At 37.9% G+C, this 26,826-nt stretch overlaps 1 protein-coding gene across 3 annotated transcripts; it reads left to right on the plus strand.

Annotated features, from left to right (window-relative positions):
- On the plus strand, positions 1-26,708 carry LOC145439041 (von Willebrand factor A domain-containing protein 3B-like). 3 transcript variants are annotated; one of them, XM_080316501.1, is made up of 35 exons: positions 3-152; positions 967-1,200; positions 1,582-1,673; positions 1,941-2,063; positions 4,271-4,398; positions 4,468-4,627; positions 5,855-6,024; positions 6,716-6,975; positions 8,108-8,304; positions 9,330-9,484; positions 9,544-9,682; positions 9,919-10,042; positions 10,406-10,512; positions 11,372-11,554; positions 11,613-11,732; positions 13,691-13,746; positions 14,127-14,260; positions 14,326-14,404; positions 15,014-15,176; positions 15,687-15,859; positions 16,303-16,454; positions 17,508-17,688; positions 17,746-17,896; positions 19,106-19,201; positions 19,269-19,399; positions 20,461-20,632; positions 21,874-21,938; positions 22,903-22,916; positions 24,287-24,341; positions 24,403-24,526; positions 24,702-24,836; positions 24,980-25,100; positions 25,772-25,897; positions 26,022-26,130; positions 26,480-26,708. In XM_080316501.1, the coding sequence occupies exons 1-35, from the start codon at positions 143-145 to the stop codon at positions 26,568-26,570; spliced, it is 4,530 nt and encodes a 1,509-aa protein (XP_080172627.1). In that variant the 5' UTR covers positions 3-142; the 3' UTR covers positions 26,571-26,708. The 3 variants fall into 3 exon arrangements, with proteins under 3 accessions (XP_080172628.1, XP_080172630.1, XP_080172627.1); XM_080316502.1 differs by lacking the exons at positions 22,903-22,916; positions 24,702-24,836; positions 24,980-25,100; ... (1 more) ...; positions 26,022-26,130; positions 26,480-26,708 and having other exon boundaries at positions 1-152; XM_080316504.1 differs by lacking the exons at positions 22,903-22,916; positions 24,403-24,526; positions 24,702-24,836; ... (2 more) ...; positions 26,022-26,130; positions 26,480-26,708 and having other exon boundaries at positions 1-152; positions 21,874-21,946; positions 24,281-24,341.
- Positions 26,709-26,826: the final 118 nt, after the last annotated feature.

Raw genomic sequence — 26,826 nt, forward strand, 5'->3', positions numbered from 1 at the left:
TGGTTAATTTTCAATGGTATAATTTGTTATATTACAGTGGATAAGAAATAATCCTGATTTTAGGAGATGATACTACATCGTAGCAGAGGGTGTATATCACATTGAAGAGAGAGTTCACTGGAATCAAGATCCAATATTTACAATGACAGAAGGTAACGCATATCCTCCTTGGCCAACCTATGCTTTGTTCTGTAAATACCAAGCTCATTTCCACATATCACATAAAACTGTTCACTATTTGTTGAGCGAATTCCCTTTGAAATGTTTAGTAAGGTCTTGTGGAGAATAATGGGAATGCTATTTCTGTAATTAAGTGCAATCCAATCCAAGCGTCGTGCATGAAAGAAATATATATAATGATATATGATATGCAATCAATTGCTGTGGCAGTGCCAGATGGCATCATTTCATGTTATGCCATTACTCTACGATAATGTCACAAAAATAAAGTTAATTGAGTCTTAGATATAGTGTTTTGAAAACGGGTCGTTTCGTAAATCATTGAGCTGGTTTCTTCTGTAGACATACTGCATGATTCATCATGTCAAAATAGATTAATTACCTGTCTAAAGTTGTTGACAGCAAATTCAATGCTATGATGCAGTTCCATAGCTGTTTTTTCGTCACATGGGTTATTTGTCAGCTAGTGAAGCAGCTAGAGAGCTTTTAAATCACATATGCTTGTCTACATGCCTTGTTTGAAATATTTATACAGATTTTTTCAAAATTCCAAAAAAAATCTAGGCACACTTCAGAGTCTGTGGCGACTCACAGTTTGGGAATCATTGCCATAAGGTGTTGAATTAATTCACCACTCATGTTGGTTTTGGCACCCTCATATCAGTGCATTGCTACGTATTGTGCATGGGATTATACGTTGTGTGGTTATGCTGATGAAAATAATAGACAGAGACAGATAATAATACTAATAATATTGTAACCAATTCTAATGTAATCTTGTTCCAGTCGCTTCTCCGTCCTTCAACTTAAGTCACAAAGATCAAAAAGAAGAAGAAAACCTATTTTCATGGGCCGATGACGCCAGAGAGCCGGCTGAACCCGCAAAGCCGCCAACAAAATGGGAACTAGATGTAAGAGGCCTTATCAGTTCGAAAAGATGGCTGAAACTTCACGGCTTGAAACGAAACCAGTTACAATTGCAGCAGATATTAGCCAGGATTGGCTTTAAGCACTCTGAAAGTAAGTCCTCATGATTCAATGTCATTTTCTCTCAATCAGATTGTAGTTTGTTCTCATTGGAAACGTTTAGGCCTATTCATCCGTGGCCACTTGTGCAGCCACAGGGCTTACAAACAACACATAACTGTAGTATTATGGAGGAACAATGCAATTGTTGTTTGATTTCAAGTCTTTCATTTTGTGAAAGGACGATTGATATTCGATGATAAGGTATTGGTAAAAATCCCTCCCCCTGTTTGTAACTGTACACAATCTAGTTTTAAAGAAAAATCTTGCTATGTATTTGTAGCCATAGGAAAAAGGATAATATCAAGTTATTCACCGGTTGCGGTTAGATATACTTTTGTGTTGAAGTTATCACACTTCATTTCTTTTTTGCAGATTATGTGAAACCACTTAATAAGCCGGTGGGCTCATATTATGGAGAAGGACTGTTCCATCGCATGAAAGGAAGTACAGGAAACTCATATAATGTTAGTAAATAACCTTTCGTATACATTCAGTCATTTATAAAGTGGACAAAGTACTTGCCACCAGACTAAATTAGCCCGCTGCTATACTATATCATATATTTAGTACTTGAATAGGATATGAAAAGTAGACACCAAAACCACCAACTGGCACTAATTATGCGACATATCAAGTTTCAATGTGCAAGGTTAATCCCTGTCTGATAATAACCCCCATCCTCGAGTCAACAATCTGATTTATTTAGTCAATCGTCGCTTTTTGACATACAGATAACTGCCTCTAAAGAGACTTTGAAAGACATCGAAAAACATTTGAAAGAATGCTTGCATTTGATGAGGAGGAGGCAGGAATGGCTTACTAGCGGAAGTCGGAAAATCTTCGGAGTGATTCAGGTTTGATATTTTGCAATGCAATAAATTGTGGGGCTCAATCTAGCTGTATTTTGGGCATAATTTAAAATTGCATGGTAGGATGAAAATTTAATTATTAATTATTGTAAAATATACTTATTGAATATATTTGTACTTGCTCAGAATTATGCTTCTTTCGGAATTTTTGTTCGCTTGTAGCTGTGAGTTTTGTGTCCAGATATTTATGTCTTTTCGAGCAACTGATAGGTTTTCTTTAGCGCACAAATTCTTCAAATTCGTTTGTAGAATTCCAAAACTATATTAGTGGCACTATCGAATGTGACTATGGAACGGAAACTCCCGTTTTCCCATTGTTAGGTCACGCTTGACTGAATCTAGCGACTTTGGTCAATCGCAGTGCAACAATCGAACAATTTGCCTTAGTTTAAATGGCATATCACACTTATAGATACTCAACTTTGATAACGAAATTACTAGACTAATCAGTTAGTGGTAATCTTGAAACTTGCTACAGTGTTAGATGACATCATCAACATATAGAATTAGGAAGGTAGTCGCTCATCTGGGTATGCAACACAATCAAAATCAACATAGGCCGATAGCGGCTTTTGCGAAAAATCCGATGTTGGCTAGGCTGCGCGCATCTATACACTCGACTTCTATGACTAAATTACCACCCTAATCAGTTAGTGGCAATCGTGAAACTTGCTGCAGTGTTAGACGGCATCATCAAGATATACACTTCGAAAGCTAGTCGCTTATCTCGGTATTCAACACAATCAAAATCAACAATTCAACATAGTCCGAAACCGGCTTTTGCGAAAAATCCGTTATTGGCTAGACTGTGCGCACTGCGCACCTAATACAATACATACTCGACTTCGGTAACGAAATTACTAATCCAACTGTGTAGGAAGAGCCTTCAAATTTCGCACAGAGTTATAACCAGGGATTTCTAAAACTTTTTTTAGTTTTAGTTTTAGAAATCCCTGAGTTATAACGCATAATCCGAAAAATAGATACGAAATATCGTCATCTCTCCCGCTATGGAAACACCTTCAAAATCTATAGAGCAACACAGGTTTTTGCGTAAGATCTGTTCCGCAGCCTATGGATGCAGGACCGTAACAGCACTTCGTCAAGCCCCCCAAAACGTTGGTCTTGGGCCCCCATATGGTGATAAATACAGGCCGACGCCGAAATGCCCATTTGAAGCTGCGTGTATTTGTAGGTTCGCGCAAAGTGCGCTATCGCTATCGCATAATAGATTTTACGCGAGTAAATAGGACATAGGTGCGCGCACCGCGCAGCCTAGCGCGTAAAGTATTTTTCGCAAAAGCCGGTATCGGTCTATGTGGATTTTAATTGTGCTGCTGTGCTTTCGAATTGTATATCTTGATGATGTCATCTAACACTGTAGCAAATTTCAAGACTACCACAAACTGATTAGTAGGGTGATAATTTCGTTATCGAAGTCGAGTATATAGGTGCGCACAGCCTAGCGCGTAACGGATTTTTCGCAAAAGCCGCTATCGGTCATGTGGATTTTGATTGCGTTGCATACCCAGATGAGCGACTAGCTTCAAAATTGTATATGTTGATGATGTCATCTAACACTGTAGCAAGTTTCAAGATTACCACTGACTGATTAGTCTAGTAATTTCGTTATCAAAGTCGAGTATCTATAAGTGTGATATGTCATTTAACTTAAGGCAAATTGTTCGATCGTTGCGCTGCGATTGACCAAAGTCGCTAGATTCAGTCGAGCGTGACTTAACAATGGGAAACGGGAGTTTCCGTTCCATAGTCACATTCGATAGTGGCACAAAACTGGCCAAATATTGTTCACGAAAGGAGCAATTATGGGTTTCCATTGAGCCTTGATATTGTATTCTTATATTAAAAGCTGTCATATGTCGTTTGGCTAGAGGAAATTCTGCTACGAGCAGAACTGCTCTGTTAAACCGAATTTATCGGCGCTGCTACAAATCGCGTTTGAGCAACATCTCCGAACTGTGCTGCTGCATGCTCAATTCCTTATTAATCTAGGCCCATCGTGTGGACCAGTATGCTATGATTACTGGTAGTCTTAAATTTAAAAAATATTTCATTAGCTCGATTGTAGAAGGTGTAGATGGTAATTTCAAATGATGACAGGCTTCCTTGTAAATTTGTGTAGCTGTGGTATCGAATACGGAGACTGTTAACATCTCGGTTCAAATTTGTAGGAGCGTTGCGTTTGCATAGTTCTTGACGTCTCGACAATGGTGCAATCACAATTCGAAATGTACATCGAGGCAGTTTGCGAAATGCTGGAAGACCAAGGCACGCAACTTGCCAAAATAAATTTAATTCGGTAAATGAACGATGTATTTTCGAACACTCTACTTGTGGCTCGTATACAATTTTTCATCGTACCACGCAGGGCTCAAAATGATATGGTCGAATGGAAGGAGCGTGCCACTCCAGTGAGTGATGTAACTCTCGATGATGCCAAAAAATGGGTGAGGCAACTCGACCGAATGGTAGAAATATCAAACACATGCTGTACTGAAGCAGTCGTTCGAGCTTTGGAAGATGATACGGTAAGTTAGTGTTTTTAGTCATTCTGGACCACAATTGATTACAGGGTTACATATGATCTTCAACACTTGGAGTATGCTAACTTAGTGGTGAAAAGCAACAAATATATCCACTTCACAATGATGAATTTTCCAATTGTACATATTAAACTTACACACAACATATCAGTAGAGGTAAAGGAGCTCAGATATTAACCCTGTGCACCAGGGTTGTAATGACTCGATTTTTCGGTGACTCGACTTGACTCAAGTCAATTTTTCAAATGTGTAAAATGACTCGACTTGAGTCTATTTGCGTTTTGACTCGACTTGTACTCGAGTCATTGCGCAGGACTCGAGACTAGGACGGCCAAGACAGACATTTCATTGTAACTTAGAAGAATAGTAAAGTCACCAAATTATTGATATTTCGTCTATCAGTCCTGATGCTCGGAAACTTGGGGGCCAGAAACTGTTAGGACTGAGGGAAATTATGATATTATGAATGCGAGTGATTCTATGTCGCTCGAGCAGAGTTGAAAAAGTGGGTTGAACTGGATTGAACTCAAAACTGAATAGTGAACACAATGACTTGGACTCGACCCTCTTACTCAATGACATTGACTCGGACTTGACTTCGTGATGAATGGAAAATGACTCGACTTGACCAGAGTCAAAACTATAAAAATGCTTTGTTGTGCTGATAGCGGACGATAGGCCTATATATAAACGTAAGACCTTGGTAGCTTTAACACTCTATTTAACATCCACCTGCGAATGAATGTAACTTTATTAGTTACACAAGCTTTCGGAGCGCCGCTTCTTAATCAAGTTTTAAAGCGAAGGAGCTCATGTAACTAATAAAGTTATATTCATTCGCAAGTGGACGTTAAATAGAGTGTGAAAGCTACCAAGGTCTTATGTTTAAAACTATAAAATTGAGATTGACTTGTGACTCGGAACCTTGTGACATGGTTACAATCAGACTGCTTAGCACTGCAATGAAGTAACTATCGTTTGAATCCTTGTAATTCTTCGTGTTATATTGCAGTTGTTGAAATCTGAACACTTCAGCACTTCCGAGTCCAACAGTTTGCTTATAAAAACCCTATGTAACACAAGAATCATTTTTAAACTAATATACTGAAACTGAACTGAACCTTGCCTTCACCTTCCGCATGTCACCAAATTGTCACCGAAAGAGAGAATTCACTAGCTTACTTGACGCAAAGCGACAACTCTTCCTTTCAGATCGAAGCAATTTACCTCTTCAGCGAGGGAGACGTGAACGAATCTTCCAAAGAACTTTTGCGCCAAAAATTGAGAGAATGTCCATTGCCTTTGCACGCGATATCTTTCAACGCATCTAAACCGAATACAGTCAACTTTTTAAAAGACATGACTTCGGAAACTGGTGGAAGGTAATTTATTTTTAGCTTTGCACACACGATCGATTTAGTAATACTAAACAACTTAATACATCGGGCACACAGGACTATTTTGCCTAGCAGGGAGCACCATAAATGATCACAATCAACTGTCTGAGAAGTTCATATCAACCTGTCCTTTTTCAAGTATATGATATTCTTGCCATTGATGATTTGTCTCGGAAAAAATATTTTTGTACCTACCCTTTACTTTGGCAAAAAGGTTTTGTCATATTTTCCATTGCAGTCATGATTCATCTGTTTGGTAGTGTAAAATACTTATCTGAGCTTTGTTAAAGATATGGCTTATATCCTAGCGATAGTAACACAGAAGTGTTTTGTGACTTCATTTATAGGTTGATTTCTTGCATTATGATTATATACGCAAGGCTTTTCTGTCATCGTACACATACCTAGAGATCTGAATGTATTAAATTATTTTCCCGTGAGCCAAACGTGACCTTTGATATCATTCCATGTAACCATGTGTGGAAATATAATGTCAGTGTCACTGCAGCCTATTTTTGCCGTGGACTCAATGCCCATTATCCACTATCTGAGGATATGTGTTGCCAACTCGAGCCAAGTATTACGCTGATGCAGCCTGTGATGAAAATGAGATTGCTGAATCTCCCGTAAAGTAAGCAGAGAAGCTTTTCTATGTGATAACTGATACCGTGTTCAGATTCCATGCTTTCGTCGTGAAAAGCGCTTATGAAGATGAGGACGATGTCATGAACAGATCGAATTTTCATTTGGGTAAATCATCGTCGAGCGCTATACCGAACAAGTTGCTGTCGCAAAAGACTAGGGGCGGCCTACCGCATGGTGCCGGAGTTCGGGAGGATGTGTTTCTAGTTTGGAATGAAATGGAAAAGGCTCGAAACATTCTCACTGATCTTCAGAGTCTTATTGCAAATATTGAGGAAGCATCCACCTTTGAAGGTGAGCTATGAATATTGACATGGTTTCCTCAGTTATATTTTCTTTCTGTGTTCCTGTTAACAAAAGAAGTCAAATTAAGGCTTGGTCAATCAGTAATAGGACCTTTCTGAATGAGTGATTCAGTAAATATAAGGTTGTATGGAAATGTAGATATCCCACAATGATCCGCCCGAGATTCATGACCTATCGCATTCCTGATTTATCGAGGTTAAACTTGTGCAATGTTGTATTTTATTGGATGATCCATATACTTTTTATATTCAAATATTTATCTATCACTGGTACATTTTTGCTGCCTGCCATTGCAAGCATATATGTCATAGAGAATGTAGCCATACTGGAATCTCGCAGTGGAAATGAGCTACAGTATTGCTGTCAACTTCAGAGAGGTCGCATCTGCAATATGATTATTTAGGAGTTTAGCTAGTTTTTTTAACAGGCTATAGTTATTCTATTATAAAACCAGGACATTAATACTTCATTTTGCTAGCTTCTGTATTCTGTATTGATACTTTTTATAGTTGAGGATGGTGATATTTTTTCAATATACCAAATTGAACTGAAAGTGAGGAAGTTTGGTTCATGGTGATCCGTTGCAGATTGAATGCAAGATGATCAGAGCATAGTTGTTTCACAGTTGATTAATAATTGTAATTTTTATCTTGAGAGCAGGTCTTTGTTGTTTTCTATAAGTACAATGCATTCATAGAAACTGGAAAGCACACATTGTACTGCAAATAAAATCATTCTTTTTGTTATTCTCTAAAGAATAAGTATTTTGGATAACTCATTTTTGTCAAGACTACCAGTAAAAATACTATATTATAATATAAGCAATGAACTGTTGGTAGAAGGATTTGGATTTTAGATATATACAATGCATTGTCATCTCAATATGTATTTCGTGCTGATAGAATCAATATAACTTTAAAGAATGTCATGAGCATTTTTCTAGCAATATGACTATGGATTTCTCACAGACCTTAATAATGTTACTTGAAGGGTGACTCTGTACCTTGCATGGTGCTATCTTCACTACCCAGCCGTTTTCTAACTATCTCTTCTATTGCAAGGAATATCTAATCAAAGTCTATATATCGTGATTTCAACATTGCACTTGCATTTTCTTCAGTAACGTCAGAATCAAATATGGATATCCCATCGGGGAGAGGTGAAGAAAATTTTTCTTCGAAAGATTGGCTCCGTACGAACGGACTCAATGCAAAAAGGCTTACTATTTATCAAGCTCTGTCGGGTTTTGCTTTCCGGCACATTGACGACGTCATCGAATTGCAAAGGAGTCCCAGGGACCTGACTTACGGCGATTCTGTAAGTGATAATGCCTTCATTTGGTGAATTTGGTCTTGAAATGAGCCTCTGATTGGAGCATTAATACAGCATATGACCCACATGACTGAAATATTGTATTTTAAAGTTGAGATGTGTTAATATGTGCATGCTTCTTTGCTTTACACTCCTTGAAATAATTGTATACAGACGCATCTTTGCAGGTGTGTCCATGAGACATTTCTGAATTGCTAAGTAGGCTATCCCACTCATAAAAAATAATTTGACATGTTATATTCCCATCAAGTAACTTGTGACATGGGATTTGACCAAATAGTGTTTGCATAGGTATTTTATTACTTTAGTGTAATGCGCAGACAGTGTTAGCGTTAGGATTAGGTTTGATTTATTGCCTTTTTTGGGAAGACGTCCGTCGTTCATTGTAGTTTGTTTGCTGAGATAAAGATGATAAATGATTATGAAAGACTCGAATTTTACGAAGGGACAGGCTCTTTGTGTTGTTGCAATATACACACCTCACTGTAAATTACTATCACCTACTATAAATCCTACACACATTATTTGCCACTATATCATCTGTGTCCACTTCCGTTCCAATCAAAATCTTTTGAGGGTTGGTCTCAGCAAGTCATCCCTTTACATGAATACCCTGAACAGTCATTCAGTAAATTGCCTTTTATAAAGCATATGTAGTTATAGTGTTTTCTTTTCTGCATGGTTTATCACTAGTGAATATATTTTAATCGAGTTGATAATTTTTGTCCCACTTAACCAATTTTTCTGCAATAGTTGCTATGTTGGACATATTACACTGTGTGTAATGTGTGCAACTGTGCATGTGCAATGTGCATCCTATGTAATGAAGTATGCTGTATGTCCATTGTCCATGTCCGTATCCGTTTCCATTGATATGCAAGTGATTACTGCCATATTGACTTTAATTATGTACAGTAGCTTATAGTAGTGCTTTAATTGAAAAATATTACAGTGTTAGGCCTATCCGTTCCTTATTTCGACTGCAAAGTAAGATTGAGTATTATTCCTAGCAACAAGCCTTGAAACTCATCGAAGCGCAATATTGCAAGAATTTCCCGCACATTATGTGGAAAGATAACCAAGTGGTCCACGTTTACGTGTCGGCGGAACTATACCGAAATTACGAGAGGAAAATGAAAAACGTTTTGGGAAAAATCCAGCAAAGGTGCATTCAAAATTGCCTGTTTGTGAAGATATATTCATAGAAATTCCATCGCACCCTAGGATCGATTGGCTGCAGCAAGGTAGCAGGGAAGTATTTGGCACGATACTGGAAGACCGAGTTTACTTTCTAATCGATACGTCTTCGTCCATGGCTCGAAATCTTAACACTGTGAAAGAAAAATTGCTGCAAATGTTTCAGGTAAGCATGAAAAAAATCTAAATCTAAATCAGGCATCAAAAGGCTGAAACCATATGATAACTCGTCGAAATTTTAGTGAAAACCTGAGGAATCACCCTCTACTTTCATATTTAAGGTTGTATTATGATGTTTAATTTGAATTTTATTTATTTCTTCTGATTGCTTTTCACAATGCGCAAATACCCGGATATATGTTTTGTTATTAAGTTTACGCTCCCATGCTTTCATGATTACAGGAACAAATTCGCCACAAGTCCCAATTCAATTTGGTCAAGTTCGACACAAAAGCAACTTCGTTCAACCCGAGGCTGGAAAATGTGGACGAGGAAACATTGAAGAAAGCGTGGAACTGGGTGCAAAGTATGTTGTCACGTTCTTTTGCTACTTGTCAGGATTATGAGATCCGCCTGCCCAGTTTGCTGCCTGAGTTTGAGGGAAGTAAAATGATGCAGCAAAGTAAAAGTAGATGCAACACTTTAAAATTTTATCCTCAAGTAGAATGCCGTGCCAGGATTTGTAAAACAACTCCAAGCGGAGGTAGGAATATACCTATTTTGTAAACTTTTATTAGTAAATTAAAGATGCGACCTACTATCATGGAATCCTCATTCATTATTGCGCGTAATCAGATATGTCTTCAGGAATGCATATCTTATTCCTACCTTCTATTATGATTTGAACCCTTCTTCAATCGATCATCACATGGCATAATTTCCTGTTTAGGTTTAGAAGCGGAAGGAAGTACAAATACTCTTGGAGCATTGCAAATTGCTCTCTCTGACCCAAACACCGAAGGAATATACCTTTTAACAGACGGCAGACCAGACCAGGTAACATTTTCATTTTAGCACACAAAAATCCAAGCTATTTTATCTGTAATGTAAATGTAAGTGATGGATTGAACATTGAATATTGAAAGCAAATCGCAGGGTTTAGGTAATAACCAACTGTTCCTAGTAATGTCATTTACCCCAAGGGAGCCAAAATTTCAGATATGAAACAGAAGTGATGCTGAGCTCGGTTTAGTTTCCTCCTCTGAGTTTCAGACAATAGTGCTCCATCCGTCAAAATTTTATCAGAAGTAATACCATTAGATCAAAAGATAAGAGATGAGCACATTTAATATTTTCAAATCCCGATTCGGACGTGAGATCCAAATCCATGCCCGAATTCAATTTGATTTCCAGTATTCAGAGATCGCATGAAAATTGTAAATTATCCATCGATATTTGACCGAAATCCAGTGAAGTCTCCAAATCCTTTTTGAAATCCAAATCATTCATTCATTCATTCATTCAACCATTTTTTATATCACTTCTCAATTCAAAGCACCACAAGATCGCCATAAAATGAAAAGATAGGAAGGTATGGAAACGTCTTGGAGTAGCATTTCAATCAGACACCCACATTGGCCGAGAATACGTAAATAAGATGCATGTACACTGTACAGTACAATTGTGCACTGAATGAAAAGTAACAGGATATTTAAAAGGACAAGTGATAAAAATGAAGTGACTCTTCTCTGCAAATGTCATCGAGTAAAGTGGCATGAGTAAGATTTTGATAAATAAATATCGGCATTTCATCACTAGAATAGCGATTTAGTTCATCCAATTTCATAATATTTAAAGATGTCTATCATTCAGTGGGGCTGAACGCACTCGGTGGTTAACTACATCTCTTTCGCAGCCACCGCACTGTGTTTTGAGTCAAATCAAGCTTCGAAAACCGGTTCCGATTCACACCATCGCCTTTAACTGTAACGACATTGAAGCCAATGAATTCCTGCAAAAATTAGCGTTGGACAGCGGAGGAAGGTACCATTGTTACACAACACACGGCGGAGTTGGGATGGGTCCTCTGCCATATGAGGTATGGTCCAATGTGATTTCCTGCTACTGAAGGTTATGACTTGAATTGTTTTGATTAGAGTGAAGATGTACTGATATTAAAAGAAGAATTGAAGCGAGGAAAAGATTTTTTGAAGCGGATGTCCGATCTTCGAACTCAGTGTGTCAAACTCGATTGGCAGTATAATAAACAGTCAAAGGTAAGATGGTACTTTGCGTAACTACAGTCCTCACAATCAATGTCCCCTCTAATTTTTCACGATTCTGTGCGCACTCACCAACTCACTGCACGGTCCCTTGGACAAGAGTGCCTAACGATAAAAATAAGGTCTTCACTTCGGATTTTTTGTGCGCAGAGACCGTATCAGCACCGCGCAATTGCGTACGTGCGCAGCTTAGAGGGAACATTGCTCAGAATAAACTATGTAGTTTTAGTATTAAGGTAAAATTGCCAACGAAATCAAGGCTTGCGTTGTGGTCAGGGCTTTGGAGCAGTCTTAAATTTTAAACTGCTCCTGCTCCAACTCCGGAGCTCTCTTTTATCATAAATTCACTCCGGCTCCAGCTTCGGAGCTCATTGATAAGCACTGCTCCGGCAACTACATGGTTCAGTTGTAGCCGTTGCTAGAAAACATCATTTTTTCGGGGTATGCAAAGTCCTGTAACGTGATAATTACTTCGTTTCGTCTGTCGATGACGTCATATTCGCACAAGAACGCACTTTACTCCATGCCATTGCATGCACACTGTGCAGTTGTACACGTACAGCGTTAAAACAGTGACTTGACGTTTTAATACCGGTACTGCGCTCGTTAATATCAAGTCATACAGTCCAATTTAATCTTGAAATTTAATCTTGAAATGGTGCGATTTGTTTTAATATACCTGCTGAAATGAGCGCACGTCGCGACCTTATCTGCAGAAATCCACTTTTTACCAAATATACCCAATGGTTTGAAATTCGATATTGGTGCACTCGTTACCAGTCTGTCCGTCGTCGATCAAGTTTAGTGGAATATAGGTTCCCATTCAAACGAATCGAATAAACTCAAAATTAGTTACACTGAGAATAAGGTGTTCCAACAATATTCGACAACTTGATGCAACGATGTACACTGTACAAGTCAGTAACCAATTAATATACAAGCTCGCAAATGATATTGCGCAACAATTTAAGAATACGAGTCTATCAAGCCGACAAGAATGAATACACGAAATTGATATTTACAAATTGGAAAGCGCGCATCCAATCACTAATTGCCCTCTTATATTCAACACCAGGGCAGGGTTCGGACATCGCATTAACTAGCTCGCATCGCGACCATTGTATGCGTACTGTAATGGCGATATGGGCTGCTTCGGCGCATTTCCCTATTTACGTACTCAAATCGTTACTGGAGTAGACGATCATGCGCTGAAATGAATTGCAATTCGCAGGCATAAACGATAACACATTGTCCAATTTGGCGCTACGATTAAAAACCTATCAACCAAGGTCGTGCATTTGATCATCCAATTCAGAATGGAGACGATGTTTCTTAGCGTGCGGGATGCGCATTGCGCACCGCCAAATGTGCAGCAAGGTCACGTTTTTATTCTCTGGCGTCGCTTATATTTTCGTCTCATTACCAATTAGCTAAATTATTCCGCTCACATAAGCATCAATCCTGTTTCGTGACATGCATGGTTTTTATTTTTTTCGAACAATAGAATTGGCCATCGTTGTTGTGCTGAAAACGAAATTGCGGGTATACCCATAATTAAGTAATTACGGATATAGTAAACGCGGCAAATCCAGCCTACCCAGGTTTGGTGCCTATGTATGAACATGGTTACTGGTTAGTTAGAAAATGTGGTGCCAACGAGGCCACAATTCTTGATCTTGTGAACGGTTATCGTAAAATTATGTGAATTCAACCATTAGTAAAAGCAGAAGCATCTTATGAAATACATCTGAGCCGGGGCTACCGTTCAAACTACCAGCTCCAGCTCTGGCTCCACTTGAATTTGAGTTAGAGCTCCGGCTCCACTCCGACTCCTCTGAAAATGCATGGCTTCGGGGCTCCGGCTCCTTGCTCCGGCTCCAAAGCCCTAGATGTGGTTGGATCTTTGACCGGTAGAACCTCGAATCACTAAATTTTCTTGCATTGTCTTGCAGAATAAAGGTGGCAAAAAGACACCACGGGAAGATACACTGGCTATTGAATATAACAAGTGAGCTGATTTCTCAAAATTAGATCTTCCGGCTGGAGGGGGGAAATTGTGGATGTATTTGATTTTGTAATTCGCGTTGCGTGTTAACCAAAACTTCTGTCCAATTTGACCTTTCTCCCATTTTTCTTAAATTTTCTGTGCAGATCGTTGTTCTGTGTCTTTAAGTCACCATACGCTGCCCAATAAACCTAGTATCGAGTCATGTAGGTAGAAATTTCATAATCATGGCACTGGGAATTGTGCAGTGAAGTTTTCCCGTTTAAATTTATAAAACATGTTCAATTCCTAGTCTGGTAGTAATGTTATCAGGAACTCTGCTCACAGGCTCAAGTAAAATCCGAATGTCTTTTTTTTTTCGCTACTGATCTGCGTCATTTCAGTTCAGACGCATGCATACCCGATTCACCAAGCACGGGATTGGGAATGCAGACACAATTCCTTCTTACGGAACTCCATAATGATCACCGAGGCAAACATGGCAGGAATGATTTGGAGATTATGGATGGCATGGGAAGTATGTCGCTTCATAGTTTTGTTTGAACTAGTTCTGAATTCAATTTTTGTGAATACAATTATCAGGTTACAGATCGATTTCTCGACAGAGCAGCCCTCGATCTCCATCCCTGAAAAAGGATAGAAAAACTGGAAAAACGAAAAGGTGATTATTTGCCGTAATTTAACTTTATATCAATTGCTGTAAACTTGAAGCAGCATAAGTCCAAGCAGCCCTGTTTCGGTTTGAGTTTGGAAACTCAGTTAGCTCTTGTTTTGTAGATCTTGTAGATATTGGAACAGCAATCAGAGTTGTATCTTATTAAGTTATGATGTATCTTATTAAGTATTGGCCTGCAAATTAGACAAACCGTACGGGTGGATAAATAAGATCTTTAGTACGAAAATGTGACTGGATACACCCTCATTATAACTCCTTACAGCCATCTCTAATGTATTTAGCCAATGCCTAGAGTGTCATGCTGCTATTCTTACGGCGACTTTGCAAAAAAGCTCGCAGAAATACCCAGTGAAGGATAAATGAAGAGCAAATAAATAGGCAAATAAAAGTGTTTGATAAAAGAAAGACAGACGAAAGATAGCATCGAACACTGTTACATTAGGCCGAGGTGGATGCTACATTAAAAGACCGTATTTTGTCGTATAGACATCTCCTATCTGTTCATTTCATCGTATTGTGTGTTCTGTGTCACATTGTACATTGTGTGTCTTAAGCAGATACAGTCAACGACTCTCACAACGTTTCAATTTCTAGTCCCAGGCCTAAAAAGGGATCGAACAAGGAATGGCTGAAACTGAACGGACTGGTAGCGAAGAAAATGACTCTGATGGACGCGCTAGGAGACACAGTTGTGCGCCAGAAAACAAAGTACATCGCTATCATCAATAAGCATGTCCTATCCAGAGTCTTCGAGGATGTAAGTGATCCATCTTAACACAGTTTATTATATATATATCTTTTCAATAGTAGGGACTACACGACAGTTGCTACTCATGTAGAAGTAGAAGTAACGTTGAATATTTCTACTCAGTTACGAAAAAGTCCACGTTCAAGTTAATACAAACAATTTCTACTAAATCAATAATAGTCAGCCTTCAAGTTTACCGCACCACGACCTGACATATCGATCTCGCCTTCCGACACATGCCACCTCTTTTTGCCGCATGTCCTTTTATATTATTTTCATTTACTTTTCATTCAGTGTGCAATGTGCATGCCTCATTGCATCGCCTAGGCCGAGGTGGGTGTCTGATTTCAAAGACTACTCCAAGCCGTTTCGACATCTTCCTATCTTTTCGTTGTATCGCAGTCTTGTGGTGTATTGAAATGATGAAATTCTGAGCAATAAATTGAATTGAATTGAATTGACTACTCACTCCGACTTCAGTACACAGCATCGGTACAATTGTTTTTGGAATTTTTGTAGATTTTGCCGATCGCTCACGTTTCGGACAAAAATAAGAAGGAGATTCGCCTCATCAATCCCAACGCGGCTCATCTGGAAAGATACGAGAAGGAACTCAAAATTCTTTTGGAAAAATACAGAGACCGACTGAACAAACAGGTGTGGGACCATTTGCCGGAGAAAGAACGGGAGAAGTAAGCCATCTTCATATGTTACACAATAGAGCTGAGGTAAACATGAATCAAGTGGAATATTAAAATTCCTTCACTAATTCATACTGCATGGTTAGGCATATTAGGTAAAGTGAATTCTACACACATGTCCTATGTGAAGGAATATGCATGATTATATGGCCAATGATAGCCAGTTCGCGATATCACATGACCACCATCTGCCATATCGAACTCATCTACCATCACATGCCACTTGATTTTCATTGCCTGCCTTTTTATGATATCTTATGTAACGTTTGGTCTCTTTGCAATGTGCCTGCCTCTTATTCCCATGTTCAAGGCCAAGATAGGTTTCTGATTGAAAGGCTAATATAAGTCGATTAAATCAGGCCGATGATATGGGTCGATGATGAATAATATGGCAAAATCTGATGTATTGGCGAGATTATTTTTCTTCTTCTCAGATACCATACGGACAGAGACGCTTTCTTCTATGTGAGAAGCCCGGAATACGGCAATCAAGATAATATGAAAGAGATTGATGCAATATTGGAGGAAAATGGATGGCCGCTTGCTAAACATGAAATCAAACTCTTATTGGATGAGATAGCATTGGGTGGGTGACAGTTTTAGTCCAGTATGTGCCACGGTGGTTTTTGTAGATAATAGTCTGGTCTAAATATATTTACTCTCCCATGATCAAGATTGATTTTGGATCTTGCTCTTTCAATAAACTGTAAGTTATTGCAACAGCACACACTACGTTTACTGCATGATCGTAATCAACCATGAGGAAAACAAATTTAATAATTACGGAATAAGTTGAATCAATGAAGCTGCAGCTATGCTTATATCTTTGCCAAAATTTGAATTCCTTGATCTTTTAGCTGCATTTATTTGCTATTCATATAATTTGGGCAGCGGTCCGCTTACAGTCGGACTCGAGTCACTATTTTTTGGTGACTCCATTTGACTCGAGTCAAATTTTCGAATGTGTAAAACGGCTTGACTCAATACAATTTGTGTATTGACTCGACGTGTATTCAAGTCATTGCTCATGACTCTAACCAAGTCATATGATTTGAGACTAGGACGGCCAAGACGTGCATTTCATTGTAACTTCAAAGTATAGTTAAGTCACCTCATTATTGGTATTTCGTCTATCAGTACTGATCCTTGAGAAATAGGGTCAGGAACTGTTAGGACTGAGGAAAATTACAATATTATAATTGAATAGTATATTCATATTGAAATGAACCCAAATTTCTTCGTTAATTTACTAGTTGCTGTCAGCCGAAAATATTCGGGTTCATATCAATATGACTATACTATTCAATTGTATATTGAAGTTCTGTACCTCCAAGAAGCTTTTTAAATATTATAATTACAATCCATTCTATAACATTCGAGATGAGTTGAAAAAAGTTGGTTGAACCGGATTGAACTCAAAACTGAACAGTGAAAACAATGACTCGGACTCGGACTTGATTCGGTGGTGAATTGAAAATGACTCGACTTGACTCGAGTCAAAACTGTAAAAGGGAGATTGACTTGTGACTCGGAACCTTGTGACTTGGTTACAACCGTGGTTTGTGCATACCCAGTGCCGGTGCTCATAGAGAAAAAGAATGGATTCAATAACTTTTTCTCAAGTTCAATTCACGTTCAGGTGAGAAGTATCTGAGACTGTCAATCGATCTACGTGCCGCCGCTGCTACTATTAATAAACAAGATGACAAGCCTAGACCAAGGCCAATACCAAGACCAATAACACCACCTTCACCACTACCGAATCGTTATGACGTGCAGCGTATGTTAGATTACCTCGCCGGTAAACCAGTACTAGCCAGGTGCGTGCACTGTTTAAGTATCCCGGAAGAATTTCCCATGAATATCATCGTCGACAGGTCCGAATTCGATGGTTGTTACTACGACGCCATATTGGTCAACTGCATCGACCGACATTATTCTCACGTTCGATTCAATCATGGGGAACAGCAAGTGACGGCGAATCAGTATATTTTACCCTGCTCCAGAAATTCGCTACCTTCATTACGGGTTGGTTGTGATATTATTGACCATGACCAGAGGCCAGAGGTGGTCAGTAACGAAGCACTTTAACCTAGTATTTTATTACCTGCACTACTTATTCAAGTGGGTATGTTATGTTGTTAGAGTTTTTGCATCTCTACTTGAGCAGTTTTTTAGGCAAAAATACTTACCTTCAAACATTGAATTTTGTAAAGTAGAAAATCGTCATAAGTATGTCAGTTATTTTTTGACCTAAAAAACGAAAAAGTTTGACCCAAAATGGAATTTTTTTGTTTTTTTAACGTATGGAAAACTCATGTAGTTAAATTATGTACTATTGTACATAAAGTCAGAGAATAATCGCCCTAGTCATAAAAAACTCGTGACAGGGCTATCACAGTAACTTCTGAATATATTTTGAAAATTGTACATACTTGGATCGCCATTAGTCTTGTTGCATTGGTCGCCAAGATTCATCTTGCAATTCCAATAGTAGCCACCACTAATTAACTGGCAAAAGTGTACGAACCATAAGCCATATATACTTATGGAAACAACTTACTCGAGAACTTTTCATACTACTTTTCTACTCCTACTTGAAGTAGTCTTGACTAGGGCTGGGCACAATGATTCGAGTACTCGAATCTGAATCGAGTAATAATTTTTTTTCGAGTACTGAAATTATACGCTCCTCGCCACTGAAAGTTAATTTATCAACGATAATTATAGTTTCGATACTAATTTTCACTGCTGAAGCCTTGAAACCTTGATTGGCCGTATTGTAGCATACGAAACATATAGTACAAAGCTACGAACGTTACTGGAAATAGCATATTTCCGAAGTCATGATCATCCCGCAACATTGTCACCAAGTGCAATGAAATCGGTATGGTCGAAAATATGCCAAAGTAACTTTAATGTGATGGATATCAGGAATTATATTCTTTGTGGTCGCATAAAAGGTACATATTTGAACTTTGACATATTACATTGTGTTGTGACGTCATAATGCGTGATACTCGATTACTCGACTCGACTCGAAGCATATTACGTGATTCAGAATCGAATCACTCAGGTACTCGATTTTGCCCAGCCCTACTTTTGATATGTCTGGATAATTGCTCCTTCTGCTTTTACTTCAGCAGAAATTTGCAGCGTTGAGTAGCAACGCTAATTACTAACATACCACCTCTGATAATGGCGCATACATATACTGTGAACCGTGGCTATTTTCAGTTGGGAGATTACGTATTGGCGAAAACGCGAACAACCTCCAAAGAACCGGTGCACTTCATCCCAGCGCGGGTTATAGAGGAGCCCGATAGACGAAGCGTAATATACCATACCGCATTTATCGTTCATTCCGTATGCGAGCAACGTTGCGAATTCATCATTTCAGAAATTTCCAAATCATTTCATAATCAAGCTGTACAACGGAAAGGAGAAGAGAGCGTTGCGTCCTATTCTTTTCAAGATCGAAAAAGATCGTTATAAAGTCACACGAGATTTCATTTTATCGAGGAGGGCAGAGTAAGATTTCAAGTTATTACATTAAACCGGTCAGATGAATTCCAATTAGGATTATTAACGATTCAGTGTATTGCGTGAACTAAGGTGTATAAGTTTTGAGTAAACGTTGAAAGTGTGTACCATTCCCGAAAAAGGTTGATAAACACTACTTTATAATACCAAGTAAAAGTGGACAAATGTGACATGTTTGCCAATTTTGATCAAACACTCTAGTCTGCTCTGAAAGGTGTATTGACACGTTAAAGTAAGGCGCCAAAATGTTAGATCGTGAGAATAACATCATGTATCGTTGTGACCATTTTCGATGGCAGTCACAATTAGATAATACCCGGTTCGTTCAAGTTATATCGATCCCTCCGCTTAGTTCATTGCTTGGTGCTATTGCGCATATAACGTGTCTACCCAGGTCTTGAATAGGACTCGAAATATGACTGAAATAGCTCTGCACCTGAACCAGGGTTGTAATGACTGGACTCGACTCGAGTAAATTTGTGTATTGACTCGGCTTGTACTCGGGTCAGTGCGCATTCTCAAATTGACATGCGACTCGGAATCAAGTGACTTGGTTACAAGCCTGACCTGAATGCTCATCTTTTGGATAGCAAGTACGTGTTATTGCAGCATTCACTTGGATTGATTACATTGGATTTAGTAGTTTGGTACCAATAATGGGATTACAGTTTTGGGGCAGTTGCAGTAACCTGACAAGATTTATTTTGTATTTTCAAGCTCAGTGCCACTATATAGCATTCGTTCAAGATCACTTTTAATAAATTTAGCGCTCAGTTTGCAAGCTATAACATTACCGTATCTGTTTACGAAGCTACCAGAAATTGCTAGCTATATCTTGTTGTTCAACCGTGCAGTCACTTGTTTCACATCTATCAGTAGAGTATTTCTCTACAATGACACTCCGTGTTTAGACATTCGCTATTTCGAATGGCTTGCTATATTGAATTGCTAGCTATATTAAATGTATCTGTAATATGACACTCACTGTTGTGACAGTCGCCATTTTGCCCGGATGCCTGTATTCAATATCTCAATTGCTAATTCAACAGCTTTGGTGTCGATAGTAGCTCCACACACTCATCGTTGCCTCCTCATCCTGTTTCTCCTGAAACTCCTTCTGCTACAATAATCGAAGTGGAGTTGGATCCAAAAAAAGTTATTGATCCTTTGCAGCAGATTTTGGATCCAAAACTGGACAAGCTAATAGAGCTGTGCAGTGCGGTAAGTTAACTGTTATTGCTTCTATATGTTGAGTGAACACCTTGTCGTACAACTGATTTTCATATTTCCAACACACATTGAGATAATCTCAAATAGCTTCGATCGCAATTGTGGTATTTTCCTTTTCTAGTGTTAACTATTGCTTGATTCCTTCCAATTCAGTATTAATGTTTTCCAACATACTTTTTCACTTTGATCTTTGTTTTTTTTCTGCGTTTGAATCAGCCGGCAGACTGCTACAGTTGTTTTACATGGAAATGGTACATTTATTTCAATTTACCACTCTACTTACTTCTACATAACAGTTTTTGATTATAACTACTTATTTCTTTTACAATTTAAGAGAATGTAATGTAGAGAATAGGTTTGAGATATGTTTGCATCAAGGTAACTGAAAACATGTTTGAAAATTTCATCGGTTTGCACTCTTTGCAGTGTCATCAGTTAAATTTTTGAATCTGCCAACTTGGGTACTTTTGAGATCTGAATTTTCTACATCCACTTGAAGTAGTTGTTACATTCTTGGAAATCGCTACTTTTACTTATAACTAGGGCAATTTTTTTTACCTAAAATGGGAAGATTTTGACCTAAAAATTAAAATTTTGACATTTTTTGACCTTAAATAAATAAATCTTGATCAAATTTTGACCTCATGTATGTAAATTAGGTGTTTTTCCACATAATGTTGTTGTACTCCTTATCATTATAATTTATGGTTGGAACTGTCTGTCGTTACAAAGTATTTTGGCCTGAAAAAACTTTTTTGACTTTAAAACTGACAACTTTTTTCATGAAAAAACTTTATGATAACGAGATATGGACCTAGGAAGAGTTCCAGTAGTTACATCACGCAATATGGTAGAAATAATTAAAATCTGTTGTTGTACAACAACAAAAGATACTTTCCTACATTCTCGTGTAGAAAGTGGCTACAATTTTGACAAATTTTTGACTTATTTTGACAAAAAAAACACCCTACTTATAACTAAGTAGAGTTTCTTACATTTCTACTTCAGCAGGAAACTGAATATTTTGGCCACCAATGCTGATTTTATACCAACTGCTATAGTCCAGGCACATTGGATATCCTATAGCTGTATTGCAGATACAGATTCCCCACTGTATTCTATATCATATCGTTAAACGGGTTTGGAACTATGTTGCACAGGATGGTTACAATGTTGAAATCAAATAAAATGCGCGTCCTTTCTGGATTACTGGCAATCGCTCTTCGATTTAGAAACCGGTGAAAACAGTTACTAACGGAACATCACCGATGCCTGGACCGGTATCAGAGGTCAAAGAGTGAGTTTCTGAAAGTTTGTTCTCTTGTACCCTAACTTTAATGCCGTGTGACATGCATGGACACATACTTTAAATTGGTTTGTGATGGGAATACAATTCAGAAATCAGCATTCGTTACCCCTACCCATAGGATCTATTGAAACTTACAGTCCGCACAAACTTCATTGGCTTTTTTCATGACTCCCTATTAGAGGTCGACCGATATTGATTTTTACAGGCCGATACCGATACCGATATTTCGACGCTCACAAGGCCGATAACCGATATCATAGGCCGATATTAATATGGAAGGAGCAGAGAACTATTTCGCCAAAAATATTATATATTAGGCAAGGTGGCACTTGTTCATGCCACAGAAAGGTGAACAACAAACGAGAAAACTGAAATCGAAAAGACTTATTGCTTAATTGTGAACATTCGTTGAAATTTGGGATAACCCGAAAATCAAAACATGATACAGAATTGCAGATCAGTTCAGAAAAGGTAGATTGTAGTTAGATATAAAATATCGGTCGCGATATCGGCCTAGATTGGCCGATACCGATATTCGAGAAAGTTCCAAATATCGGCGCCGATAATCGGTCGACCTCTACTCCCTATCATAGAAAATGACTATCAAGAAGAGAGAATAAAAGTGATATCTAACTGCCTCATTGTTGGAGTTGCTACCGTTTGATAAGTAGTTCTTGTAGCTGTAAGCTGATGTGTCATGAAATCCAGTGTGGAATCTGTAACGTTGAGTTTGTACGATATATAATTTGATGGTATTGTTGAATCTAAATTAATGGAACTGGACTTGGTGATTAAACTGATTATTATACACCCCTTGTTTCTTCTTGCCATAAAATACAGTTCTGGTTTTGCTTGGTAAATAAATTCTATAATCAATGAGCGCTGATGCCTATTTTTCAACGTCATGAATTCAAAAGAGACAGATTTTCAATGTCCAATTACTTCCATACAGAACGCAAACATCTGGTAAGTATTGCGAGATTTGGCATGCACTGCATTTTTAGAGCCTCTAATTTAACACTGTAGTAAATCTTCTATTCCTCACTTGTGCTCCACTATTTCTTTTAATCAGGAATTCGCAGTGTACCAAATGATTATCTCGATTTTTCTAATATCAAATTGCTTACGACTCTCAACTCTCTTTTCTCTTTCCAACTTTGGAGTTTTACGACGGGTTCATAGATTCCTTAAAAATGATTAATAGATTAGTGTGTGTCTTGTGATTTGTCTTTTATGATACGTAACAGTTGTGCATACGGTATCTTCAAACCTCCTTAACCTAGGTTCTTATCGGCATATTGAAGCAATAGCTACTTTCCGCCTGTTAAAATTTTCCCTTCAAAATGAGCTGTATTCGGCATCATGCACATTGCACAATACACATGCGCACATATACAATGCACACACGACAGACATAAATTCGCACAGTAGTGCACGATATCCAGGAGGTCAATAATGAAGTACTTCTACCTTTTAAAAGTATCACAGTAGGTTATGCCTACATTCATTACTTGTTAAATTGAATATGTTTTTGGGTTGCTTCCATTTCTACTAGAACTGTGTTTAGGTCGTACTACTTACTATTTACAATTCACATTTTGAAAAGCAGAACACGTTTTTCTAATTTGTGGACCAATGCAATATTCTGATGACTGATATAAAACTATCTATCTATCATATTTTTTAATGGAATTTCTTCAGATTCTGTCTAAGGTAAACACACAGCTGTTACCATTCTTTACTTTGCATTGGCAGGATCCATTCGCTTGAAATGAATCGACTTACTTACAATTGGTTATGGCTTGATCCATGATATTTATTGTTCGCTAAACTTTTCCTGATACACATGATAATTATGTTTGAGACACAAAATTGTAATTTTCAACTTACAGACTGCACATCGTTTTATATTTAGTCACTTTTTGCTTTTTTGTGATCGAGTGTGATGCAACCAGTCTAAAATATATTTTGCATGCTTTATAATGTTGAAGATGAGCAATGTAGGTTAATCACTAAAGCCTGCTCATGCTCACACTATAGGTATTGGAACTAATTAATCAGTGTAAATTCCTTATACCAAATTTTAGTAGTAATAGAGCGTGTTTTTTTATAAATTTATCAGGTATTTGGAGGATGTAACCAATAAATAAATATGTCCTGTTAGTTCAAGATGATGAGTAACTTGTGATGAACTGACCAAACCATTCTACATCTTTAGAATGAGTTGCTTTTTGATGGTCTGGTAACTCTGGACAATTACACTGACTATCTAGAGTTCATACACACTGTACTTGGAGAAAATCTTGTTAACATCTCCATATTAACCTTACATTCAGATCTACTCAAGAGGAAAGTATTGTCCAAGATGTCTGATGATGGGTGGTACTATCAGTAAGAAACATGCCGTGTTATGTTTTGAACAAATTGTCATATTGTTTTTGTGTTACAATAGAGGACTACTTGAGAAGACGAATAAAGATGGGACCTGTAGAATTCGCCACACAGACGGCACAACGACCATTGTTGCCAGATCTGATGTGTTGGTGGCTGAAGAAAATGCAAAATACACCATCACGGTAAGTATTAATTGAATGGTAATATAGTGTGAATTTGTTTGAGAAAAGTCTACAGGAAGTGTAGCCACAGCATCCATTTTTTAGTTTAGGGAATGACGTTTTGAAAATTCCGTTTATACCGGAACAGTCTCTGTAGTATCAGACAGTTATTTACAAATTCACTACTTCATTTTAGGCTCATCATAGAGTAATCGGGCGTCATCCATTGTATCAAAATAGCTATGCACCAGCCATCGTTGAATCCGTCCATAAAGATCAATTTGTTATCGTATTCTATGATGGGGATAAAGCAACTCTTCCAAGACAGGAGGTTAGTAAATTTAGTATTGAGTAAATGACTCTCTACCGAATCTAGTATACTGTGTCTTATTGTTTTTCATACTTTATCTGGCGCCTAATAATCAGCATATATTGTACATCCGAATTGTGTATCGAATCCTATTTTTGTGATAGATTTTCTATATCACGGATGCAAAGTATGAAGGTGACGTGATGCAAATTGAACGTTGCGAGAAAAAATGGGAAGGTGAAATCGTGATTGCCAGATATGACTTGGACGGAAGATACTATCTAGGTATGAATTTTTTCGTTACACGATCGTAAATCACATATATATTGTATTCATTGTTTATTGCTTTCACGGTGTAAGTATGTGCTGCAGCTGGCATTTTCTTGGAGAATGTAACCACGCAGCATCATTGTGACCTTGTTATAAATATTTTTGTCATTGGCGATTCTGATTCTGATTTCAGTGATAAATAATCACAATATTAGTTCAATTCCGTTAACGTAATAACACGCGCTGATTCACTACTCAGAAACACGAAAATTTGATGTCGACATCAGCATCAAGAAAAAACAAATGATAGTATGTTCACATGCCAGGAAACTCTGTAAATACCAGTAAACCCTGAAAAACAGGCCTGGGTCAAAATGTTGATTTTGATTGATTCCAATATCACTATATATTAATTTATCAGTTTGGAATTTCAACGATTTGCGATTCTCTAGGAATGGCTTTGGATGTAGGTATATGTGAGGATGATTACGATAACATAAACTACACTCTTCCACTCAAATTTCGGACATTGTTTCATTATTTGTCATCATAATGTCACTATAGAATTTTGAAGGTATGCAGGGTACGACTTCAGGACCTATATGTAAAAAAAATCAGGCTGGCTCTACTCCGTTATACATGATCATGCTACTGTGGCTAATAGATCATGTTTTTTCTCTTATCAGCCGTTTGCAAAAGGAGAATTCAGAAGTCAAGGCGCTATACCTTGCAATGGACTGATGGTGACGTGGGGAAACAATATCTCAATCACATGTTTGGAGGCTGGAGTCGAAAGCGAGACTTGAGTAAAGGTACGTAAAGCTTACTGAAGCTATGGACTGATATTCATATTCTGTGTCAATTCCAAGTTGAAAATATTCCGTGGTGTAACTGGCCAACAGCGGATGATATTCAATGCAATTGATTTTTCCACAGGAGACTATGTTCTTTCTCTACGTGATATCACGGAAATGATCTACTTGCCTGGAAAAGTTCTTGAAGTCCATGAAGACAGTATTGATATAGAGTTTTACGACGGGACTCAGTAAGTTATGCTATCAAGTGATTAACAACGCCGAAGAATCTTGGATACAGTGAAATTCGGTGTATAACATTATGTCATGTCTGCTGATAGAAGATAATTGTGTCGCGTAAGGGACGTGGGTAAGCTGTCAAGTCGTTCCTTCAAACATTCAAGTATATAAGCTATGTTTCAAATCTGTAGAAACAATCCCATTTGCCATGTTCAATTCGTCGAAAACCACAACAGTGTTGATGATATACCTTAGCTCGTAATTACAAATTGGCTGCAGTTGTATTATGATGTCCAAGTAATTTTTTGCTTCATGTATTGGCCTGCTAATATTTCCCTTGACAATGCTCATATCTTTCAGAATGGAAGGCGGAGACATTCAAAGAAGCTACTATTTGTCAAAAGGTTATTATTCAGACGCGGTTGAATATTTACGTAAAGCGAGTAGTTGAGTTAGCTTGTCAATTTTATGCTTTTATGCATGTCTGTGTATATTGTTTGATATAAATATTTAGTCTTATAGTTTGGTGTTATTTTATATGCTTATTAATTTGGATCATTCATGAAAATAAACTATTATGCTGATTGTGCGGCTCCGAGTTTTCCCATGATCGCCATTTCACTACACTCAAATTAACACTAAAATCGCATAGAGTATATATTAACATGAATATTCAAAGCTTTGATGCATGACTACATTTGAAATTA

This window comes from Botryllus schlosseri, chromosome 5 (genome assembly GCF_051294905.1).
Source record: "Botryllus schlosseri isolate E-star chromosome 5, Bs_hap1, whole genome shotgun sequence".
Lineage (NCBI taxonomy): Eukaryota > Metazoa > Chordata > Ascidiacea > Stolidobranchia > Styelidae > Botryllus > Botryllus schlosseri.

Bases quoted from the DNA above. Each gene is read 5' to 3' on its own strand.
- LOC145439041 (XM_080316501.1), top strand. The intron at 9,485-9,543 runs GTGCATTCAAAA...ATCGCACCCTAG, and splicing joins TTGGGAAAAATCCAGCAAAG to GATCGATTGGCTGCAGCAAG. The intron at 14,405-15,013 runs GTGATTATTTGC...TTCAATTTCTAG, and splicing joins AAAACTGGAAAAACGAAAAG to TCCCAGGCCTAAAAAGGGAT.